The sequence below is a fragment of the Acanthopagrus latus genome, chromosome 5 (genome assembly GCF_904848185.1).
Source record: "Acanthopagrus latus isolate v.2019 chromosome 5, fAcaLat1.1, whole genome shotgun sequence".
NCBI lineage: Eukaryota > Metazoa > Chordata > Actinopteri > Spariformes > Sparidae > Acanthopagrus > Acanthopagrus latus.
Window position 1 is genome coordinate 22,328,120 of NC_051043.1, and position 12,487 is coordinate 22,340,606.

The 12,487-nt window shown below is 40.7% G+C and overlaps 2 protein-coding genes across 3 annotated transcripts in view; both read left to right on the top strand.

Annotated features, from left to right (window-relative positions):
• The first annotated feature begins 114 nt into the window (after nt 1–114).
• On the top strand, nt 115–4,945 carry pheta1 (PH domain containing endocytic trafficking adaptor 1). Its single transcript, XM_037098924.1, has 3 exons — nt 115–264; nt 773–872; nt 2,041–4,945. Exon 3 carries the CDS (start codon nt 2,082–2,084, stop codon nt 2,973–2,975), a length of 894 nt encoding a protein of 297 aa, XP_036954819.1. The 5' UTR covers nt 115–264; nt 773–872; nt 2,041–2,081; the 3' UTR covers nt 2,976–4,945.
• A 2,262-nt stretch (nt 4,946–7,207) lies between these two features.
• sh2b3 (SH2B adaptor protein 3) overlaps nt 7,208–12,487 on the top strand; it is a 55,387-nt gene continuing 50,107 nt past the window's right edge. The window contains exons 1-2 of one of the 2 annotated variants that reach the window (XM_037097389.1): nt 7,208–7,995; nt 8,433–8,528. The gene's annotated coding sequence lies outside the window, so the exon portion shown is untranslated. The remainder of the gene's footprint in view (nt 7,996–8,432; nt 8,529–12,487) is intronic. The other variant, XM_037097388.1, reaches the window with a different exon arrangement.

The following is a 12,487-nucleotide window of genomic DNA, read 5'->3' on the forward strand; positions in this document are numbered from 1 at the left end:
GCAAAGATGGGTTGCGCTTGTTTTAATCTACCGCTCATCCCTGATGGGGAACAAAAACGTTTAACCGCTGCGGAGTGAAGAGCTTTAACACCGACCCCGCCCAATCAAACTGCCCGCGAACATTCCCACACGCGCTCCCCGTGTCGGTCACGTGATAGGGAAGAACGGGAGGAAAATGGAGAGAAGGAAGGAAGAGATAAAGGAAAAATAAATAAACAACGGAAACATTAGTCGGCTGAGAGGAGTTGTCGTCGTCATCAGCAGGTAATACAGAGCTAGCTTGTTAGCATAATACTGTCTTTAACTGTGAGTTTAACTTATCAGCTGTAAGTGCTAGCTAGCGCTCAGCTGAAAAATGCTGACACTGGATGACCAATTGTATTCTCCGAAGTGGCTGAATACGTTAAGCTAGTGTGTGAGTTAGTTGGCGCAGAGACTTTCCGTCAGACGTAGCGTATTTGTGGTTTTGTCTCTCTGTCACGGAAACGGTTACTGTAGCCCGAGATAAATAAGGTGCTGATGCGTCAAAAGCGTGTGACCAAAGCACACTAAACAGTCAGGCAGCAGCAGCACGACCTGAGACTGAATCATTCGCACAAATAGGATTAGCTGGCAATGGTGGGAGAAAAAAAGACAGCTAATGTGTAACATGTTCGTCTGAAACAAACTGGACATCGACTTCTCATTTAGCTGGTGTCTTCAGCTAGGACAGCCTTGCTTGTGGTTGCTGTGTGTAACTGGAGTGAAAAATAAATGTGTAATTCTTTTCCAGCTCGGAAAAACAAAAAATACAGAAGAAGAAGATGGGTGATGTGTTAAGTTATTAGCTCCAGATGTGATGGGAGGAGGTCATCTGGATATGAGATAAACACGTAAGTAAAAACATACTTTTAAAGGGGCACTGTGTAATTTTTTTATTTGATATTCTTGCAATCACTTCACCAAAATCTACATTTAAAAAAGGTCCTGTTTCTCTATAATATTTGCATATGTAAAGTGTCTTCTTATCTCTTTCAAGTACATGTAGAAAACTCATGTACAGGAGGTTTAAGACTTGATCTGTAAACCCCTCATGTTACCAGATTAAAAAGGTTTGAGCAAAGGAACCAATCAAGCTCCAAGCAAGGATTTAATTGGCCTTAAACTCTCCTGAGCCTGGCTTTTGTTCTTGCAAACTTCCATTCCTCACATAGAGAACTGTGTCTCCTGCCTGTGAAAAAGTCTCAAAGTGCACCTAGTGTGAATTCATTTGAGGCATTTTGTCCAATCTCGTTGCATTAAAAACTAACAAAAAATGTAAAAATTCCTACAAGGACAACTTCATTTTTACAGTAAGATGATGAGAAGTTACGTCGCTGTACTATGTGTTCTTTCACTTGTACTTTCATGCTTCCATCTCAATATTATAATTGGATCAGTTGTTGTTTACACAGGGAAAGGTCTGAGCCCTAGTTCACAGCTGAACATGTGATTACACACATTCTCGCTGTTGTATAAGTGAGCTTTAAAGGTTGACCTACATTTGCAGTCGACTGAGTTCGTGCAATATTTCTTGTATTTAAACTGTTTCACTTTACCGAGTCAACACCCAAGGTTATGTCTGCGCACTTGTGCTGTGACAGGTAAAATTAAAGTGTTTGAACAGCCATGATGGTTGGCAGGATGGCTCGGTGGGGAGGAGACAAGAGCATGGAGGTTGAAGTCCGGTTGGCAAGGATCTGCTTCTGTAAAGTGCCTGGGAGTTTAACAATGAATCTTTTTTTTTATAACAGAAAAAGAACAAATACACCACTGAAGCATAGCCATAACCAACTCGGTTAGCTTAACATAATACAGTCCCGTTGCACAGAGAGCGAAGGGTCTGTGGGTTTTCTTTCAGCAAACACCAATTAGAAAAGCTTTAAGCAGAGAGTGCAACTAATAAACAAAACCTACTGATGCAATCATTTACTGGAGGGAAAAGCTGCAGACTCCTGTGGTATCCTTGAAAATAAACTAATCCATTTAACCTTCAGATGTCCTTTATACAATGTCATTCAGGCAAACAGAGAATCTACTGAGGGAACGGAGGAGGAAAGAAGATGAAGCTGAACGAACGCAGCGTGGCGCATTACGCCACATGTGACTCGCCGCCGGACAAGACAGGCTTCCTGTTCAAAAAGGGTGAGCGCAACACAGCTTATCACCGCCGCTGGTTTGTCCTGAAGGGTAACATGCTCTTCTACTTTGAGGAGCGCGACAGCCGGGAGCCCATCGGTGTCATTGTCCTTGAAGGGTGCACGGTGGAGCTGTGCGAGTCAGCCGAGGAGTTTGCCTTTGCCATCAAGTTTGAGGTTGCCAAAGCGCGGGTGTACAAGATGGCTGCTGAGAGCCAAGCAGCCATGGAGTCATGGGTGAAGGCATTGTCGAGGGCCAGCTTTGACTACATGAGGCTGGTGGTGAAGGAGCTGGAGAGGCAGTTGGAGGAGATCCAGGAGGCTGCAGGGGGTGGCTGTGGAGGTACAGGCCTGCAGGCCAGGCCCAAGTCCTCCAGGAGAAACCAGGTGGCACGGTGCAGGTCTGGAGCATCATCTTCTTCATCATCTTCATCTTCCTTATCATCATCATCATCAAGTGCCCCTCCCATGTCAATCCAGTACTCTGCCCAGAGGAGCCTCCAGGATGAGGTGCAGCTCATCCCTGAGTCTTCTAAGGAGAATGGCGTCACATGGAGTAAACTACCAGGTGCCTTGGCGAACGGCTTTGCCGAGGCAGCCCCTTCCTGCGTGGCCTGGGAGGGCTGCACAGACTCTGGGAATAACACTGTGATTGGTTATGGTGCTGATGGGGTGAGGGCTCCACCAGTGCCACCCAGGAGAAGAGGAGCATCTCTGGAAAGCCCCGTTTCTCCTGGCACTGGCTGCTTCTCCAAACTCCATGACTGGTACGGCAGAGAGGTGGAGGAGCTGAGAGTGCAGTGGCTGCAGAGCCAGTAAATTAATGGATGCATATCATCTTAATTTTCCACAGTTTTATCATTCCTTCTTCCACATTCTGCCGTGTTACTCCCTTCTGAACCCAACAGAAGAGAACTAAGACTTATTTGCAAATTGCAGTCTTATCACAATCAAAAAAAAAAAAGACGTGAAAAATTGATTGATTCCAGATCTTGTCTGGCACAGGGGGATCAATCTGTCTTAAACATTAACACTATCATTATACAATCCAAGATTTTTATTACACCCATTATATGCTCTATTCCACAGTTTACCGAGTCATTTGCCAAGGACAATAAAAAATGTTCCAAATAAAGTATTTAAAATCTGCATCTTGTCAGACAAGAAGCAAAGAGTTTAGCCTTGTTGTTATCACGATATATGTGTGCTTCCACATTTACTTTTTGCAATGTTTTCGGGTCAGTTTTCTTTAAAGTTGCCGGAACTTGGATCTAAAAATACTCTTTTTCTATAGTTTATTCACATGTAGCCTACCAAAATAAACCAACAAATATTTATAATGAGGTCGTTTTTCTGATGAGGGAACAGCCAAGGATGGTGAGGAGGTTCTTTTATATGCAAATGAATTAAAAGAAGGCCACACGCATAGATAACGATCTACAGACACTGCACAAAAAAGGAAATGATGATGGTGATGATAAAATAAAGAGCCATTTGTGCAGTTGATGGCATTTTTATATTCACCAAGACGGTAAACGGCTACAGTTTCCTGGACTTTAAACCACTTTAACGTTACTTTAAAATGTCGATTTGTAGAAAAACAAAGGAGATTCTGGGGACAAAAAGTGGTGCTGAGTGAGGAAACGTAGGCCAGATTTTCCTCCATAGTCCCAGCGGGGTACATCTAACCCCAGAGGCCTCGTGGTTGCTAAGGTCAAAGCATCCTCTCTCTCGAGTCACTGGGGACCGTTGTGGGAGCCGGATGTCTGGCTCAGAGCAACACACTGGTATTTTTAGCCCTTGTTAGCCAGCGGCCAGATGATGCTTTGTCATAAGAATGCTTGTCATTTAGTTCCCTTTTTGACTCTGGTATTTCTATGAAAGAGATTTTTCATCTTTGACCTTCCAGGATTTTACTTGTCATTTCTTCATATTATTTCATATCTAATCATCTTAATTTGAGCACGCTGTTGGTTTGTTTGTTACAGCGGATTAACCTGAACGTTACTGAATGAATGTAACTGTTAGAGGCCTATACTGTCTGTGAACACCTAACTTCATGGTTTGTAGATAAATATGTACTATTCCATGTTGGAAATTAACACCAGCAGTCTGTAAAATGGGCCATTTACATTTTTGCTTTATATGTGCCTTATGTTATCGTTATAACAGCCGTGGGAGGGGTTAGTTTCTTTTTTTTTTTACTCTAGTCCTCTTATTTGTTTTTTGCAAAGGTTCATCTGGGTGCAATCTCTTCTTGACAATGGCTTTGTTCGTTCAGTCAGCATCAATGCACAGCACTATCATTGCTGTTATACACTTGGCTTGTACAGAAACAACAATGTGGGAAGGCGTGACATGTTTTTCAGTATTGAGGCCATATGCTTTTAACACTTATTATCAAAAATGATTGTTGTCGTGCCAATTTTATTAACTCCAGAAGCGCATTCCTGTAATTACAGAGGACAATATCCAGTTTGTTGTTATCACAATGATATTCAAAGTAATTTTGTAAATGTTAAATATTAACTGTATAAATGATAATGGAATCAATCTTGATTCACGAGTGCCAAATGTGGAAAGCAATCTAAATGCACAATAATCTCTCATTCTTTTTTTTTTCCCCAATTGACTGATGATTGTAGGACAATTTTTCAGTGTCTTGGTACACAAAATAAGTATTATTTTAAATGACTAATAATATTTAACACATTGTCCTGATATAATACTCTGAAAAGATGTTTGTTAACGAAGCATTGGACCACTCAATAAAAAGTGTTCATACGTCATTTGTGTACAGTTACTTTTTCTGAGCACTTAAAGAGGCACTATGTAGTTTTAGGGTAGAAATTTAGACTCAGAATTTTTTATATTTACAATATTAATGAGGTAATAATACATACATTTGTGTCCATAGCTGATTAAAAGAGCTGTTCTCTGAGGAAAATAAGGTCCCCACAACACTGTTTGAAGATGGAAAGGTGGCAGGGTCTGCCACATATGAACAAAGTAAAACGGTATCAATTTATCTTGTCCTTTAAGATCAGTTTATATATTCAGTTCACTCAGTCATGAAGACAAAGAGGGGTTGTTTATTTAGTCTGTTTGAGCATCAGTCAATGAAGATCTTCCTCTTCTGATTAAATAGTCCTCCACAAATCTACTTAGTGCCCCTTTAAGGTGAACAGGTTGTCTTGATAAAGTTACAGTGTGGCCGGTTGAGATCTTCCCCCTTTTATTTTCATTCTTAGTATGACAGATCCCCCACATTCATTCATGGTCTAGGCAGGCCTCATAAAACCGCACACACATTCTTAGTGCTATTCAGCCTGTCTCTCAACAGGTGTCACTGCAGCAACATTAAACAGTAGTCTACAAACTTCTGACTAGACTAATCAATACTATACACCAGCAGGGACAAGTACATGTGATAAATCTTCAGGAAACAGAGACCAACAGGACTCTTAGTCTCCAAAGCAGAAAAAAAAAAAATAATGCCTTCATATGGTAGAAAATAAGAGAGAAATGTATCTTTTTATTCTAAAGTCAATGTGTAATGCTTCATTAGTTTTACAGAATTACTGTAAAAGTGTTCAGCTAGGTCACATGACACCATACAAATGACTGTTAACGCCGTGACAGACATTCACAGATTAAAAAACTGAATGTAAAGTGTCTGAAAATACTTCTACAGGGAGTCTGGACAGTCTCTGCATACCGCTCTTGACCATGGACCTGCTTGTTGCAGAGAGCAGGGAAGATACTTCCTATCTGGTAATTTCAATATAAAAGCACATTTTTAAAGCGTGTCGTACCGTTATGTGCACATGCCTACCGTCAGAATTAATGCAGTTCAGTGAAAAAGTACTGCAATGCATCCTTAGCTGTAATGTGCGGGGGTTGAAACTGTGTTCGAGAGGTGTTGGTTCAACTTTCTGATAATTTTGAGGCATTTAGTTTGTGGTGCTGCTGAAGTGAGAAGTGTAACTGCCATGTAGGGGTGGATTAAATAACAGAAAAAAACAATGAACTGGCAGCTGACTGTCAAAATGAGGTTAGGAACAAATTGTGATTGTGTGTCTGAATAACTGGTTCAAGTTCAAGTTACCTTATTAATACCCAGAGGTAGATTTTGTTTGCAGTAGTAGAGTCCTCATACACACATATGGGAAAACTAAGAGACACAACCACACATCATCCAATTTAGGACAGTGGAAGTTAAAAAATGGCAAATTAAGAAGTTCTTAAAAGTTCTTACAGGCCCAGATTGTGAAATTGAACTGAACTAATAGTATACAAAATGAATCAATAAAAAATATTTAGGTTGTAAAAACAGACATACTGGGTAAAATATAAAATACATAACTCAAATAAAATAAATACAGCAATGAGTAAACAAGTAAAAGCAGCAAAAAATAATCATTTGTGCAAGATAAAGTTATTACTTATTCCTCAGTGTACTTGCTGCAGGGACAAAGCTGTTTTGTGTCTTGTTGTTTTATACTTAGGGATTGTAAACCTGCGTCCAGAGGGGATAAGCTGATTGCTCATTGTGCAATGGGTGGGAACTGTCCTTTAAAATTTAACCACATTTGCATTGTAGTTTTGTGTACAAGGTATCCATGTTGAGCTGTGGCTCACCAATCAGCCTGCTGGACCAGTTTTGTGTGTGAGGTTGCTTCTTGTTATTTACTTAGACTATACAACGCCCTCCATATAGTTACATTTAGTTAACACTTAAGTACTTTCCAGATAACTTGTTGGCTTGGTCACCAAAACAAATATGTGTCTGAAAAAAAATTCACAAATTCCAAGAAGGCAGAATTGGCATCATTGGACCACTGATGCAACAGGGAATTATCAAAAAATTAGTTACATAATGTTTCTAAAAAAGATTACGAAAAATGAAAGGCGTCGTTATGCAGTAACCTCAATAATACAGTTTATGAAAAGGGTAAATCTAACTGTACTGTCAGAAGAAGAAAGAAAGAAAGAACAGAGTGCACTGAATAAAATATAGGACAGCAGTGACAGCTGCATGTGTACATACTATATTTCAAGACAACTGAATTCAAGACAAACCATTCCAAAAGATAAATTACATACATACTCAGGATTAAAGGTCAAATAATATACATTAGTGTCTTACAAATGGACACCTGTACCAAAGTCTGCACAACTGGGATTGTTAGCATGTATGGCTAAACCAGGATGATTTCTTTCTCAGACACATTAAGGCAAATAAATGATTTCTTAAAACAGCTTGGAAAGTACTGGCTCCTGCAGCAGCAAACGTTTCACTTGCACTATTCCATTTAGATCTCTTAATATTCCCAAGACATCATTATAGGCCTCCACCAGGGTCAGCTGTTTGTGCACAGGGGGCCCCCTGGTGGGCTCATCCGGTGCTGGCGTCTTGGCAACTCCGCGTCTTATTTTGAAAAACACCGTCGGAAGCCATTTTGTGAGTCTTCCACCGACTTGACGCAGCCGGACCGACCGCGGCACATTTTTTTGACAGCGGAAATGAGGAGTTGCCACTTTTTTTTCCGCGTGAAGTTCGTGGCTGAAACTTTTTCTTTTTCCTCGTCTTTTTTTTCTCTCTCTCTCATCTCTCTCTCTCTCTCTGCGGAGGAAACCGTGGCCGTACGCTCACAATGAGAGAGAAGGAGACGGGCTTTTCAGCACGCAGCTTCTCCTCCGGTGTCCACTTTCTGTTGCTCCTCGCCGACGTCGTTTTGACTCATTTTAGATGCTTCTCGACACATTTCCGTTATGCGAAGTCCAACTTGTTGGTTAGTCGTCGTGCTGTGGGTGCCCATCGGAGATAACGGAGAACGTGAGTATGTTGTGAACTCCTGTCAGCTTTTTGTGTTTATCACTCTTGTCTTAAAGTGCTTTTCACTTAAAAGCAATCCAAACTTCAGCACATGGAGGGTTAGAGGAGGGGGAGTTTAACCCAAAATGACGACCCGCAGCCGTAATGTGGACACATCCCACCACTTTGTCTTCACTTAATAACCGTCGAAAAAACAAACGTTGGTGTGGATTTAAAGGGCTCTGTATCTGGTGATGATGGCGAAGACAATTTTTGTTCTTGTTCAAAAAGTAAAGTTTTCTTTTGAAAATAGAGCAGAGCAACTCCAGATGCACAAAACACATGCTTTTTTCTTTTATAAGCACCAACTGCTCAGGTGTGTGTGTGTGTGTGTGTGTGTGTGTGTGTGTGTGTGTGTGTGTTTATTTCTGTGACGGTATTTGGCGCAAATCTAACAGTGGTGGTCGCCATGGTGATGTCGCAGTGTGAAGGCCAAACATGGAGTCAGACACGAAGATAGTCACCTGTCAGCACATCAAGGGGGAGTTTTGTAGGTGGGTGGCCAAACCCTTCATGTCACATGGATTCACAATCCAGTTGTTGTGTTGTGGCAGTAAATCAAAACAGTTGTGTGTGTGTGTGTGTGTGTGTGTGTGTGTGTGTTTGAGAGAGAGACACACACACACACACACACACACACACACACACACACAGAGGGAATATAGCAGGGCATGCCTTCAAAGTTAACTTCAGGATCTGTTTGCTCTGAGGCAACAGGTGTGTTTATGTGGCGTTGGTGCATCCTATTTTTTTTTCCAAACAAAGTAGCTGTTGTTGTGATGAATTACTTCTTTAAACTCGTTATAAGGTGGTGGAGTCTTAGTAAATACATTTATTGAATTAGTTTTTGCACCCTCGAGCTTCTACTATAGCACATCTAATGCACCTCACCTCAGCCAGTTAAAATGCTGACTTTATGTCAATACATCAATAATGATGATCACTGTATGTGATATATACCTATATGTAATTGTATTACATTCTGCAATGGGCTATTTTGACACTCAAAGTGGTAATCTCAAAGATTTCCGACCTCACGGCTTCCTAGAAATCCAGTGTCACATGTGATGTCAGTCAGTTGTCAGTTGGTTTGTTCTTTGGATTTGGATTTTGCTTTTTTTTTTTCTTTTTTTTTTTTAAGTTTCATCGTTCGTTGTTATCTGTCTTTTCTTTGTTTGATTGGCCATAACTGTTAACAGTAACGGTAACGTTAACTCCCAACGCTAGCAGAGAACAGGACAAACAAAACCGTTACTTTGTGTGCGAACCACCTACTCTCTCTGGCCAACCAACCACTGCCGGGTTAACACGTAACTAACTGCAGCACTTGATGATTACTTCCGGGAAAGTCTCCACCGATACCCAGTATACGTCTTTGGTATTACAGCAAGGGCTTTCATGAGTGAGCCATAGGCTCAATCATCATTGTGGTACCTCATTTGGCAATAGATAGTGACTTAACAGATATTTAGTTACATGAAAATCTTTGAGATTAAAGGTCCCATATTGTAGAAAAGTGAGATTTTATTACAAAGCAGGTTGACATGCAATATAAATATTGTGAGTGTGATCAAAACACCTAATCCATGGAGACATGCACACAGCCTGTGTTTAGAAAACTGTACCTTCAAACGAGCCATCAGGACTTTTGTAAAGTTGTAACGTCACAACTTTAGAACTAGTAGTTGTAACTTCTTGCAACTAATAGTCGCCAGAGCCCTTAAGTAGAGTGCTGCGACAACAGAAGTTCAAAATACAGATTGTCACGTGATTCACAGAGACTTCCAGGAAGCTCTAAGTGGGATAATTAAATGAATGAATACAGAGAAACAGAAGTATGATCTCTTGCAGTTCATCATTAATATGTTATTTATTGAATAAACGGAGATGATGTGACTCTCTCTGTTCAAGGGCACTGACAGTCACCACCCTTAGACACACCCCCACCAAAGCTGACCACTCGGAGCAGACTGGGCTTTTTGTGAGGGGGAATGCAGGATTTTTACTTGTACTCCTTAATTTTTCTCAAGTACGGGAGTACCTCCTCCACCACTGCCTTGCATTTATATAACAATATCCATACAGAGACTCCTAAAGGTCAAAAATATACTTGTGAGGGCTTCCTCCATCTGCCTGCCCATTTCCATCACATAATACAACAGGCCTCAGTTGAACTCTGAGAGAGAGCGAGAACATTGTCAATTTATGAGCTAACTGGCTAACGCATAATACATCCAATGTTGACTGACTGAATAACATGGCTAACAGATGAGCTCTGGTTTGGGTACAGAGTCGGTCTATATCCGAGCAACAACTATCAGTTGTTGGGCTGGAATACACACAAAGTTGTGCTGTTCAGTATGAGCTTGGGATAGATTTTTAGAATTTGAAGCAACTTGAATGACCTCAATGTATGCACATCTACTATTACTTAATTAATCTTCTGTTGATTGATTAATTGACTCCTAATTACAGCTCTGATTGTTATGTAGCATTTCCAATGATTGACAAATTTTAGTCTTCTCGCATTGGATTGTTTTTATCATCATATCACCTACCCTACTTACATATCTAAGGCGTATGAAAACAAATTTGTAGCGTACATATTTACCTTCTGTGGTAATCCCAGCAAAAGGCTGATGTTGGCATTCTTTGTTCATTCAGTCATGTAGATGTGACAGCTGTAACACCTTGAGTCATTGAAGCACAAAAGACAGAAAAAACATGCCTCTAGGGTGGGGAAGTAACGCCAGCCAGACTCTACATAATATTTTCCATTGCAGACAGGTTTAACTCTGTCAACCCCAGACAAAAGGTTGACTCTTAATTTAAAGGTTCAGTGCAGTTCCAGATCCCTAATTGGCCTGTACAGTCTGTATATCTTGTTTTCTGAACATGGTGCAGTCTTCACTTCTCTTTTACTCTTACTCTTTAACACAAAAACAGTAAAACCTATGTATTTGAGAACAACAACCAGATATTATTGACAAAAATGATTTACAGTTTCTGGATCCGTTGACAGTCTGAATATCAGAAATTGTAATAATCTCCCTTACAGTTTTCAGCAGTGGAAAATCTTGGACTTTCCCTGGGGAGGGGGATGACACTTGTTCAGCGTGATTATAATAGGATTTTCTCCAACATGACATGATTACTTGGTTGGGGATTTCATGCCCCACAACACAATATTGTCTTGGTAACTGTCTAGAGACGTCTTTCCTTGAAAGAAAAGACTGTCTTAGATTAGTAATTTCTGCAATATGTTTGACCAATTGTGCATAATTGCTGTGAACATATGCATATTGGTGTTGTTGCAGACGTGACAGAAGTTAAAGAACTGGTGGACGCTGCGGCCTCGGATATCAGCCGTGCATCAGACATTGTCATGGTTCCATGTCTTTAACTAAGATGTTATCAGACGCCAGTTCTTCTGCTTCCCTCAGGGGTTCTAAGAAAGACAGGAAAGAGAAGGAGGAACCGTGGGAGATTAATTTGCAGACAGACAGGAGTAGGAATTTGCAAAAGAGCAACGATGGAGAAAGGCGGAAGAACAAATTAAGGCAGAAAATGGGAGAAAAAGAAAGCTTTTCTTTTCTTGTGTGAGTAGGGACCTTCTGCAATATAACACGTTTCCTGGCATCTTCACAGAGCTCTCTGCCACACAAACAGCTAAGCCTAAAAATCTCAGACTTAACTGTATTTTCTCACAACAAACACACATACAAAGCATAGAGTAGGGTTAAGTTCTTGCGTGTGTGTGCATGAATTTGTGCAAGCGTTGACGGGTGGGGGGGCGAGGGAGGTTTGCATGCATTTTTTTTTTCTTTTTCCAAAGCAGCAATAATTAGAGAGTCTGTGTGTATTTGCGTGTGTTTACCCCAATGCGCCCCTGTTCTTGATGTTAGAAGAATGTTGATTATAGGCCCGATTTAGCTACAGCAGTATGAGGATGGTGGGTAAAATGTGTCTGCAGTTGCAATACATTAACGGATTTGTGCATGCGCTTGTGCGTGAGGATGTATGATGGGGTCATACATTTTGTTTTTTTCCATCTTTACAAAAGAAATGTTTGCTTCCAAAGACATGCAAAAATTTAGGTTAATCGGTTACTCTAAATTGTCTGTAGGTGTCAATGTGGACGTGAGTGGTTGTCTGTCCCTATATGTCAGTCCTGTGATGAACTGACGACTTATCCAGGGTTTTCCCCTGCCTCTCGCCCAATGTCAGCTGTGATTTGGCTAATGATCAGTATATTGATGGATTACTCACTGAATTTAGAATTTAGTTGTGTTTAAGTTGAAGTGAAAATAGGAACACGTTCTCCCGCAAATTGCATCATGTCACACAAGTTTATTCCTAACACAAGCACAGAGTGTTTCTGTCTCTGCAGCCCGAAACAGGATGCTTTGGTGATGTTCCTGTTTTATAAAGTGCTATTTTGTAAGTGCAAACA

Bases quoted from the DNA above. Each gene is read 5' to 3' on its own strand.
- pheta1 (XM_037098924.1), top strand. From the start codon at position 2,082: ATGAAGCTGAACGAACGCAGCGTGGCGCATTACGCCACATGTGACTCG.